Below are 12019 nucleotides of genomic sequence, written 5' to 3' on the forward strand. Positions count from 1 at the left end.
TGAGTTTTTAACACAAAACTTTAGACTCCAGTGATGTAAGGCCTAATGTACTTGAAAGGCAACCTATGGAAACTACATTTGGTGTAAGAAGAAACTGAAAATACACACATATTAATATTTAGATTCTATTAAAACTAAAGTGGGATTTCTAGAAAACTTTATTTCTAGTCATCACCTCCCCTCAACCTGATAAACCTGGCTATGAAATGCTACTCCCAAATCCAACAAATCCAAATACTTCATCACATACTTGTCTCCAATAAGGTCAGGCTGACTTTGAAAAGGTAAACCCACTCCATCGTCATACATTTCTCTGCAAATCTTGTACACGGAAGCCTGAAAATATAATCTAGTTAAGCAACACATCAAGAAAAATAGCAACAGAATTTTACAATGGGTCTCGTAAGTTAGACTGGACTTCTAGGATAGGGAATAACAAAATGCCTAGCCTGTCATAAATGTCACCTCTGCTTTAATACAAATTTATTCACTGAATCATATTTATAAAATCTGTAGAAAATAGTATGGTTTTAGTAAACCAGAAAACTGTTTTGCAGGGGATAGTTTTAGGTAGTTAAGCAGTAGATTCAAAATGCAGCAAACAATGCTGTTGAGTCTCTCAGTTTTCTTTATGTCCAAAATGTTTTAAACGTGTTACTGTTTGTTAAACAGGCCTGCTGTTTCCTGTAGCTGACTGTCAACAGCTTGTTAGATACTTGACAACAGAAAATTACAGAATACTAATATACTAGAGAACCAGCCAAGGACACGTATCATTTGGACACACTGATTATTTTGTCATTCCAACTCTAAATGTGACTTTCATAAAGGAGGACTTACAGGACTTAGCTCAAGAGATTTTTCCTTAAATATCACCCCTCACATGTTCAATGTCTTAGCTAAGTTTTTCCACCTAAAGTTCTTATTTGAACACAAAGAACTACTTCTTTATTTTTTCTTTAAAAATATGGAACACTTCACAATTTGCATGTCATTCTTGCATTGGAGTCATGCTAATCTTCTCTGTATCATTCACAATTTAGCATATGTGCTACAAAGCAAGCATCAGAACCGATTCTTTTAATCAGGGAGTTCAAAGGTGGTAAGTGAGCACCATAACCATATACCAAGTGGGTAGGTAGACAATTACCTCATCTTTAGGAAAATATGGTCTGATAGTATAAACTTTGGAGGTAGGAGTCAGTGGGGGTGGTTGAAAAAAGAGATCATTTGCCCCATCAATTGGCAGCAAACGCTGTGGGAAGAAACAAAAAGGAGATGGATTAGTGTTGGGAAGATATCCATTTCTTTAAATGGGTGTGCACTGCAGATTACCAACTTAACATTAACTGGCTACTGCAGGCAGACCTAAAGAAGAGGGGTGTTCTATGCTCTACTAAAATAAACACCTCTTTGCTGGGGGAAGGGGTGCTTCTGAATAGAAATTACCCAAACTGAGTTACATAGCTTTAGTAGCATATTAATGGGGATTTAAGTTTATAATTTAAAAAAAAATCTATTCCAGTATCACAAATCTATTTTTTTAAACCAATTTTATATAGACCATCTCTGTACTAAAAGATGGCAGAACAGAATGTCAGGAGGAGAGGTTTGGTCTGAAGAGGGTTATCTGTCCAGGAGACGCTTTATCCCCAAAGCAATGCGCTTCAGTTTGCTGTGCGCAGCAGAGCACCTGTTGGGGGGAGAAAAGTAGAGTACCTGAAAAGTCCATGAACAAATTCCAAAACCAAAAACGCTTATTTTGTTCAAATTTTCATTAACATAGTGTTATTTTGAGTACAATTTTTATTTATAAAATAATTGGGAAGGTATCCAAAAGTCCTTTCACCATTCACTTGCATAATTATTCATCCTTTTTGCTCATGGAGTTTCCACTGGCAAACAAGCATGCGCGCATTGTGCATTGCGGGCGCAGATTAAAATGGTGTGCGACCTGCAAAGAAACAATGTGAAGTGTATACCTAGAGCCGCTGCGCTTCGCAGGCGCGGGGGGAATTGGCAGCATCTCCTTCAGAAATTACTGTGAAAGAGGAGGAAAATTTGATTTAAAATCCAGCTATGTAACTAAATTGAATTTGGGACTAGAAAGCCTTCGGCAGACCAATCCTTCCAGCCATCTGATGCGCAACATAAGGTTTCTCATAAAACAAAGAAAATGTCAATTCAGTTGTGAATTCATATTGATACCTGGAACTCTCCTGCTAGACCACCTCTAAAGGCCCAGGGTTCTTGGTCTCCAATTAAGAACTGTGCTGAAGAATGACTACGACACCCTGTTGAGATCAGATCCAAGCGGAGAACGTTACGAGAAAGGGGATTTCCTGGGGTCTCAAACGTCCAACAAACTAACAAACACTTCGTGGAAATAGCTCTCTAACAATAATAATCCAGGGTTTTAGGACAAGGCTGTGATAATAATTTTTTTTTAAATTTGTAATAGAATTTCAATACTGATGTTTCTTCTGATTAATGAATAATTACTGTTAAAGAGTTCTACCCTTTAATTATAAGAAAGTCAGTCTCAAGTTTGTCTGGGTCAAGTTTACATATTCCCTAGATACAGCTGTAGAAAGAAGAAAAAAAAAAAATCAAGCCAGCTGCATGCTCTGTAGTGAAATTACAGTAATTATACAATGAAATGAATGCGATAGATAAAACATTTTATTATCACAGCCCATGAAGGAATTAAACCTGTCTGAAGTCACATTTTACATTATGAGGAAGGGTACAGGAAGGGAAAAAGGGGGAAGAGGGGATTAATCTTGTCAGAAAACTAAGGTCAGCAGAATAAACAAAAGAAATTTTTCAGTAAGTTGACAACAAAATACAATGAAAACTTTATTTTTTCTAAAAAGACAATCCAATTCAGACTTGGTTAATACCAACAGCAGTCAGACAAATTCTAAGAACTAAGGAGAGCCAACTGACACTCCAAATTTATTCAGAGCTAAGATATACTTTTCTTAAAAGTATGACAATATCTGGCTCCTGATGGACCATTACAGTCTTTGCAGTGCACTGAAAACATGCACAGAGCTGCAAGGTTTGAGGTCCAGAAGTCAGGATTAAGGTCACCACTTACCCAACTTCAAAGGCAATAAAGGGTAACTAACAAGAAATAATTGAAAGCAATTATTTGGAGGCCAAATCAAAATCACCTGCCTAGTCTTCTGACAAGATAAAGCAGCGCAATATAGTTCTTTTCCATTTGAAGACAGCATTCTACCTCCTGTTCAAGTTAACAGTCTCATCAGTACAAGATATAGTGTGCTAGTCAGACAGTCCCAAAGCAAACCAATTTTTTTGTTCATAATTCAGGCCCATTAAGAGATTATATCCAGGTTTGTCATTTTTTTAGGGGTAGGGGTGCTTTAAGAACACATATAATATGCAAATTTATAAGATAAATACGAAATAGGGTCAAAATTTAGGGTAAGAGAACGTGCCCCATTCCATAGCTCAGTGTAAATTTACACTGCAGGAAAAAACTATACTCTCAAACTTTAAGATCAGCCAATTTCCCCTACCCCCCACTTTGAGACTACAACGTAACTAGCACTTCCAACTATTACAATAAAAAGCTGCATGTACGAAGAGCTGTGTAAATGAAAACATGGTTAATGCCTCAGTCGCTGCGCAAACGTGACTTCAGTTCATGCCTATTGCCCTTAAATCTGAGCTACCTCACAGATAGAACCTTTCAATTTAAACTAATTAATCATGACGCGCTGTGAACATCTGCCGCTGTCCATCCAATAGTAGTAGACACTTGTGCTGAGGATTCTCCCATCTGTACACAATGGGGAAGAAGATAATAGAAGTCGTTAGTAATCAAAAGTACTGCATAGCCACATTCTTTAAAGGACTGAATGCCAGCTGGACTGGAGAGAGGAGAAAAACAAAGGGTTCTAATCAGTAACTCCCTGAAATTACTATAAATCCATGAAAATACTCTCCTTGTCGTGAGCCTTTTGTGAAGCTATGCGGATGCTAAAACAATTATTTAAAACTTCTAAGATACTCTGACCTTGAGATTATACAATGGCTATCTAACAATTTAAGAAACTGCCCCGATATTTGCACAGTAAAGTAAAACCTGAGAGGAAACAAAACAATACCTATGTAATCAAGAATTTAATTTTTAGTAATTCTTGAATTAAAAAGCTCAATATCGGGGATCCCTGGGTGGCGCAGCGGTTTGGCGCCTGCCTTTGGCCCAGGGCGCGATCCTGGAGACCTGGGATCGAGTCCCACGTCGGGCTCCCGGTGCATGGAGCCTGCTTCTCCCTCTGCCTGTGTCTCTGCCTCTCTCTCTCTCTCTCTCTCTCTCTCTCTCACTGTGTGCCTATCATAAATAAATAAAAATTAAAAAAAAAAAAATTAAAAAAATAAATAAATAAAAAATAAAAAAAGCTCAATATCAAATGTTTTAAAAGATACTTTCCCAAGCTCAAGAATCCAGATTTCAGACTGGAAACTTAATATTTATATCCCTGCAAGAGATTTAATTATAACCCTCTGGCCAGAAGCCTGGAAGGCAAATACTGTCATCCAATAACCAATATAAAGGTTTTTCCAGAGCCAAAACACAGACATCACATAAAAGAGGTGTCTTGGTGTCTTTTAACAAAAGGTTAAATTCTCTCTTCTATCTGTTGTGCTAAATATACAGAAACCCAAAGTTCTTTATTTTAAAACTAACAGAGACCCCACCCTTTAGCTGCTAATTAGTTGTCAAAAGAAAGCTATTACTTTTAAAAATCCAAAAGTATACAGGCAGAAAGTGAGAAATCTCACTGCTACTACTCCTTAATCTAAGCTCACAGTGTTTCACACATCTATTTCACAACCAAGACCTAGTCACCCATCATAGTATTTGTGACTACTATGAAAACTATGACATGTCAGTTAGCCTTGCTGCCTGCTGTGTGCTGTATGTAAGTCCATTACATATTCCTTATAGCTGGATTGAAAACCTGGAAATGAAATGAGGTCCCTGGAGAAACTTGGCCATGCTGGTGCTTTTTACCAAGTTTGAGAATTTCCAAAAAAAATTCAGTTTTCAAAAGAGACATACAGAGAAGTCCATTTAATGAAGGAGAGAATTTTCAGGGTATTGCAATTTTCATCCCCTGCTAAAAACCAATTACTTGGTAGCAGAATAAAGAAAAAGCCATGTGAAATAATACCAAGTAGCACCAGAATAGCCTACACTAAAGCTCGCATGCGCACAGGGCTGGGAGGATGGCTTCCTCTTGCCAGGCCCCTTAGGTCATTTCAGCAATTGTTCTGTTAAACATAGCAATTAATGTTATCAAGACACAGCAAGCAGCAGAGAGCTTACAGTCACAATTCATAGTGTCTCATCTCCAAATCAGATAAAAGTGGTATACAGGGTTCCATCCAGGAAGCATTCAGTCAGAGCAAGTTAAAGTCAGTACTTCTCTAATATATTTTTAAGATATTTATGTTGAATTAGCCCAAGGGAGAAAAATCAGTGTGCTTGATATATTTACGGAGACTTGCACCTCAAGTCTGCCAACAATGGCTATACCTTTGAAAGAATTCTAAGCAAAGAATTTAAACAGCTGGAAATTTGCCAATTCCTTAAATATTTTTCTCCCTGTGGGATAATTTTTTTTTCATTTTTAGGGGACAATATATCTGAGGAAAAGAGATTATTCCTGGTGCACCTACCTAACCACTGTACAAAAGACTTCACCATAGACATTATACTCTTGATATCCCAAACATAGGAGTACATGTCATAAAGGATTGTCCTGTTGGCACAATTGGAGAGCCGAGTGAACATTCCCATCACCAGTCCGCACATTTCTTCAAACTTGGCTGCTCGTGACCGCCATTCTTCAATCTATTGAAGATCAATAAAAATATGACTCAAAAAACTGCAAAATAAACCAAAATAACCTAAAACATAATTATAAACTTTTTATTATTAGGTACCTGCAATTTATCCTGAACATTAAGGATCACTGAGCTTTTTTTTTTTTTTTTTTTTATTTATGATAGTCACAGAGAGAGAGAGAGAGAGAGAGAGGCAGAGACACAGGCAGAGGGAGAAGCAGGCTCCATGCACCGGGAGCCCGACGTGGGATTCGATCCCGGGTCTCCAGGATTGCGCCCTGGGCCAAAGGCAGGCGCCAAACCGCTGCGCCACCCAGGGATCCCAAGATCACTGAGCTTAAACTCTTTAGACAAGCAATAAAAATCTATGTCTCCCCAAACTGACAGATGTTACTAAAATAATCAACTGTGACTTTCTTCCATTCTTCACTCTAAGGTCAAACTATGGAACTCTATGTACCGGAATCAGCAGAGTCCACATTCCCTTTAGAGCATATTCTAAGATGTGGTCAAATTTCAGCTAGTTACCAGTATATATTCATTTAAGACCTCCTCCATACCATCACATGGGGACCCACCCACGCTAGAGAAGTGGATAAATTAAGCATACTTACTTTTTCAGAGTCTTTTCCTTTGCAATTGACACTAACAACACTGCTATTTGCTCGAAGCCACTGGAACTCCCGTAACATCTGTGCTCCTTTGGGTCCATGCTCATAAGGAAGGTAGAACAAGTCAGCAAGCAACTGCAAATCCTCCAAAGTCACTGGTTCCACAGTGTACAAGGGCTTTTCATTTGGACCTGGCACGAATTGCTCCTTGTTTGTCTGTTCATCAGTCTGCATAGGGGCAATATCACTAATGCAATCTTCCTGCATAGACATCTCTGGGGATTTTGATTCAGCTATGCTCTCTTTATCTGTGTCCATTGGTTTTAATTCCTCAGCCATTTTAGCTTCAACAATTTCAGTTAGTATTTGGTTGTCATTCTTATGGTCTGTTTCTTCTTGTTTTTCCACTACCATGTCCATGGGTTCCTCATCTGGCTGTTTCTTTTCTTCTTCCTTGGTCAGAGCTGTAGGCTCACCACTCAAGGCTGCTCCCTGGCTCATAATGGGCTCCTGATAAACCGTTGTGACTACAGTTGTGGCATTTAAAGAGGGTGCTGCAACTAAGGGAGTCCCATCAACTACACTTGCTTTAGCTCCACTGTGTGCAACTTGCCTACCTACAAAAACAAATAGCCACAAAGATAATCAGAATTAGAACAAATCAAATCTAGAGAAATGCTTTCTTCTTATGATATCTGTAACCTCAGTTTGAGATTCCAAATACTATTAAGCCCTGAGAAAAGTGCAATTCGTCTAAACCACCATGGAGGTAGGGAGGGAAGAAAGGAAAAAAGAAACATGATAAATAATACACGTGTATTATTATCTTCTCTTTTGAAGATCTAGATCTAAAAACAATTATTCCAAGAAAGACATTTTTAGAACAAATTAGTATCCCATCAAGATAACAACTACTTAAGATCAAAACCTTTAAAAAAGGTGTGTGTGTGGGGGGGGATTGTTAAAAATCTTATTATCTAGATCCCTTTGTAAAAATTTTACTTTGTTTGGTGGGCCTATGACAGGCACATCACAAATTCTCTTTATGACTCAACCTTGTGATCTAACCCCCTTACAAAGAAGGGCCAGGCCAAACTTACTACTATACTGATGAGGTACACCAAATTCCTGCAACCATTCTGTTAAAGCTAACTTTAGAGCCATCTGTGGACTATAGAGCACATCAGTTTCAATATCTTCATCACTGCCTTCATTTTCTAACTTTATCTGGATCGATACAGTACTGTCTTCACTGTCAGCTGCAAGAAAAAAAAAAAAAACAGAACGTAAGTTTTGATTACAAAAGCCTCCTGATGAGGGACCAATGCAAAGCACCAGTTATTAGAGTACAACTAGAGAAACAGAACAGAAACAAGAACAAACCTTAAACATAAAAACGGAAACACAACCTTAACTGATCCACTTCACCTAAGAGTCATTCTAAATGCATTGTTAAATATAACATCCCAATTGAAATATGGAACAGTAAAAAAAAAAAAAAAAAAAAAAAAAAAGGAACAGTAAGTTTAGAATCACTGGAAAATTCATAATTGTTCACTGAGTACTAATCATTGGGAATATGAGGTTAAAGGCACTATGATTTCCATAAAGAAAACACTCCCAACCCTTCAGGGGCTTATAACTTAGCAGGCAAATCATTATGAAATGAAAAAATAAGCAAATTAACAACTGTATTGGGGGGGGGGGAATCAATAGAGAACCCACATATGAACACAGACAATAAAATAAGCATATAATGAAGCCCTGAACCAGAATAGCATTAGAAAAACTAAGGTCTGAACTCTGGCTTAGTATCCCAAATCTTAGTCTTAGCTTTCCTCCATATTTCCCAGCATACACCCCAGTCTGGCTAATACCTACTACTCCTTAATGTGCTTCATGCTCTGCCTTAAAAGAGAAAAAAAGTAGGTGTCAGATACAGAGATTGAGGTTTTTTTAATTATTAAAAACTGTTGAAAAAATTTTATCTATTTATTTGAATGGGGGGAGGGAGGGATAAAACAAGCAAGGGGAGTAGCAGAGAGAGGAAAAGCAGGCACCACTGATGGGGCTGCATCCCAAGACCCAGGGATCATGACCTGAGCCAAAGGTAGACACTTAATCGACAGGCTACCCAGGTGCCCCTTATTTTATTTTTTGATGGGGGAATGTGTGTCCACAATGAATGAGCCTTAATGGGAGGCATTAACCCAAGAGAATTGGAAATAGGAGTACAAAATTGAGAAACAGGGGTGCCTGAGTGGCTCAACTGGTTGAGCATCTACCTTTCACTCAGGTCATGATCCCGGGGTCCTGAGATCAAGCCCCACATCAGGTTCCTTGATCAGTGTGGGTCTGCTTCTCCCTGTTCCTCTGTGATTGGGCTCGCTCGCTCTCCAAGTAAATAAATAAAATCTTAAAAAAAAAAACACTGAGAGGGCAGCCCTGGTGGCGCAGCGGTTTAATGCCACCTGCAGCTCAGGGTGTGATACTGGGGACCTGGGGTCGAGTCCCACATTGGGCTCCTTGCATGGAGCCTGCTTCTCCCTCTGCCTGTGTCTCTGCCTCTCTCTCTCTGTGTCTCTCATGAATAAATAAATAAAATCTTTAAAAAAAAAAAAATTAAATAAATAAATAAATAAATAAATAAAACACTGAGAAACAGAACACAACTATACGACTACGTATGTAGTCTAAGCATCATAATGTGACATTCATTTCCATACCTCCCAAATGGGCCAAAATTCGGGTAACTTCAAATTTTCAGTGTCTAGTGTTTTTTTTTTCTTTTAAAGATTTTATTCATGAGAGACACAGAAAAAGTGGCAGAGACACAGACAGAGGGAGGAGAAGCAGGCTCCATGCAAGGAGCCTGATGCAGGACTCGATCCCAGGAATTCGGGATCAGGCCCTGAGCCATAGGCAGACGCTCGACCGCCAAGCCTCCCAGGCATCCAGTGTCTAGTGTTTTCATCTCTTGCCCACCAACCCTTTAAGGCCCAGCAACTTTTACTCGTACTCTGATGCAATTTAAGTATTCCCTCTTTATGATATTGTTTCTTACCACCACTTTTGCTTAACAGAAGTAATCACTCTCTCCTCTGTATTCCCACAGCACTTTGTAGACCATTACCTCAGCAATTATCAAATAACAGCAGTCATCTATATGCTCTATTCAAAACCAGACTATGTTCTCCAAAAGTGAGAGATACTTTATTCTTTGTATCCTAGTGCCAGGAAGGTGGACTTGCCACATCTTAATACGTGCTTAAATGTTAATGAATAAACTAGCCAGCATTCTCTTACTTTGAATGCAATCAGCAATTTTTCATGAATAAAAAAATCAGTAAGCCAATGTCCAAAATGAGAATACAGAATATGGGGATGCCCGGGTGGCTCAGTGGTTGAGCATCTGCCTTCCGCTCAGGGCGTGATCCTGGAGTCCCAGGATCAAGTCCCACATCGGGCTCCTTGCATGGAGCCTGCTTTTCCCTCTGCCTGTGTCTCTGCCTCTCTCTATGTGTCTCTCATGAATAAATAAATAAAATCGTTAAAAAAAGAGAGAGAGAATACAGAATATGTTCCATAAATAGAAGTTGAACTCTGAAAGATATACAAAGTAATTCTGGGTAATAGTCATCTAAAATATCCCATTTAATAAAAATCACCAGAAAACACAAATGGAATCAGAATTCTAGCGACAACAGGAACAAGTACTAGACTTCTTTGTCTAGTACTCAGACTTCAAAGACTAAGTCGATATTTTTTTTAAGATTTCATTTGTTTATTCATGAGAGATACAAAGAGGGAGGTAGAGACATAGGCAGAAGGAGAAGTAGGCCCCCCGTGGGGTCGATACCAGGACTCCAGGACCACCACCTGAGCCAAAGAAAGCCCTTCTTCTATCACATATATATCTCACTCACAGGACTATATAACATACTTTAAAAATCTCTTAAATTGGGATCCCTGGGTGGCGCAGCGGTTTGGCGCCTGCCTTTGGCCCAGGGCGCGATCCTGGAGACCCGGGATTGAGTCCCACGTCAGGCTCCCGGTGCATGGAGCCTGCTTCTCCCTCTGCCTGTGTCTCTGCCTCTCTCTCTCTCTCTCTCTCTGTGACTATCATAAAAAAATAAAAAAATTAAAAAAATAAATAAATAAAAATAAAAATCTCTTAAATTATGACAACAAAGGAACACGCACTTGCTGACAGCTCTATTTAACTCCAGCTCTCCCCCCAAAGCCAGGGATTAAGCCCTCTACTTACTCATCACTACATCTTTTCTTACTCCATTCATATTTGATTTGTACCAGGTGGCAAGGGTATGGATAGCAACATAGTTGGCTTCAAATTCACAATTTGGATTAGTAAGAACTCCTTTTAACCGTGGGATGAGTTCTGTGGATCTTCCTTTGTATGGGCCCAGAAACAGTCTCTTCTGATCATAATCATTAGCATGAATGTTATCCCAGATTACTGGAGCTCTTTTAATTATCTTAGAAACCTCTTCAATGGACTCCACCGGAATTTCTTTAGAAACAACTTTGGGACCTAGAAATAATGACAACCATTTATTAAAAGACCCTCAAATGTGATTCTTCAAAATACACTGCATTCAATTTTTTTTTTTTTTTTTAAGATTTTATTTATTCCTGAGAGATACAGAGAGGCAGAGGGAGAAGAAGGCTCCATGCAGGGAGCCCAATGTGGAACTCGATCCCAGGACCCAGGGATCACGACCTGAGCCAGGCAGATGCTCAACCACTGAGCCACCCAGGTGCCCCCTGCATTCAATTCTTTATTGTATTTTGCATTATATATACCTTCTAACAATTTTTCTTTTCATAGTAAAACATCTTTTCACTCAGTTTTACCCAACCACTCCCCAGTATTTCCTCAGATCACATTTCTAGAAATGGAATTAGTAGTAAAAAGATTAAGAGGCTTGTGCAGGCTTCCCCAAACTGATACGTTATGAAACAAATTTTCATGTAAACGATTTATTTTTCCATTATGATACAGGTTATTGATTATTAGCTGTCAATCCCACATAATAGCTTTCATTTTATAAAATAAAACACTCTCCTAGGGCTGAGATCAATACCCTTTAGCCCAGTTCCCTGTTATTTATCAACAAACAATATGCAGATTCACTGCAAAATCCTCAAAGATGTTTTTTATATTAAATGAAAAATGTATACTTCATACAAGAAAGAGAATTTTAACAAAGTTTTCTGGTTCAGGCTCAGTTTTCACAAAGTATCCAATTAACCAGAACAACCAATTATTTAAGTTCTAGTTAACTAAATTTACACTGTGTAAATCTTAAGACTTACCTGTCCAAAGCACCTCAATTCCAGGTAGAAGCTTTTCACCCACAGTCCTTAAATAAGGAGACTGAGACACGTTCGGATAACAGAAAGTGCCGCAATATTCTGAATGTAGGAGGGAGAATTAAGTCAGAAATAAAATGGTCACGGGTTTTTAAATGTGGAGGAAAAAGTCTATCAATTCTAAATTC

The 12019-nt window shown here is 38.6% G+C and overlaps 1 protein-coding gene and 1 non-coding gene across 2 annotated transcripts in view; both read right to left on the reverse strand.

Moving 5' to 3' along the window:
* OGA (O-GlcNAcase) overlaps positions 1–12019 on the reverse strand; it is a 28724-nt gene that overhangs the window by 6522 nt on the left and 10183 nt on the right. The window contains exons 6-13 of the mRNA XM_025992499.2: positions 11835–11933; positions 10765–11049; positions 7598–7756; positions 6501–7114; positions 5719–5893; positions 2209–2294; positions 1151–1255; positions 251–336 (exon numbers count right to left, since the gene is read on the reverse strand). Of these exons, the coding sequence (XP_025848284.1) occupies positions 251–336; positions 1151–1255; positions 2209–2294; positions 5719–5893; positions 6501–7114; positions 7598–7756; positions 10765–11049; positions 11835–11933 (1609 nt within the window). The remainder of the gene's footprint in view (positions 1–250; positions 337–1150; positions 1256–2208; positions 2295–5718; positions 5894–6500; positions 7115–7597; positions 7757–10764; positions 11050–11834; positions 11934–12019) is intronic.
* On the reverse strand, positions 962–1066 carry LOC112918405 (U6 spliceosomal RNA). Its single transcript, XR_003234681.1, has one exon. It is a non-coding gene; the product is annotated as a U6 spliceosomal RNA (small nuclear RNA).

Source organism: Vulpes vulpes, chromosome 15 (assembly GCF_048418805.1).
Source record: "Vulpes vulpes isolate BD-2025 chromosome 15, VulVul3, whole genome shotgun sequence".
In the NCBI taxonomy this organism is placed as follows: domain Eukaryota; kingdom Metazoa; phylum Chordata; class Mammalia; order Carnivora; family Canidae; genus Vulpes; species Vulpes vulpes.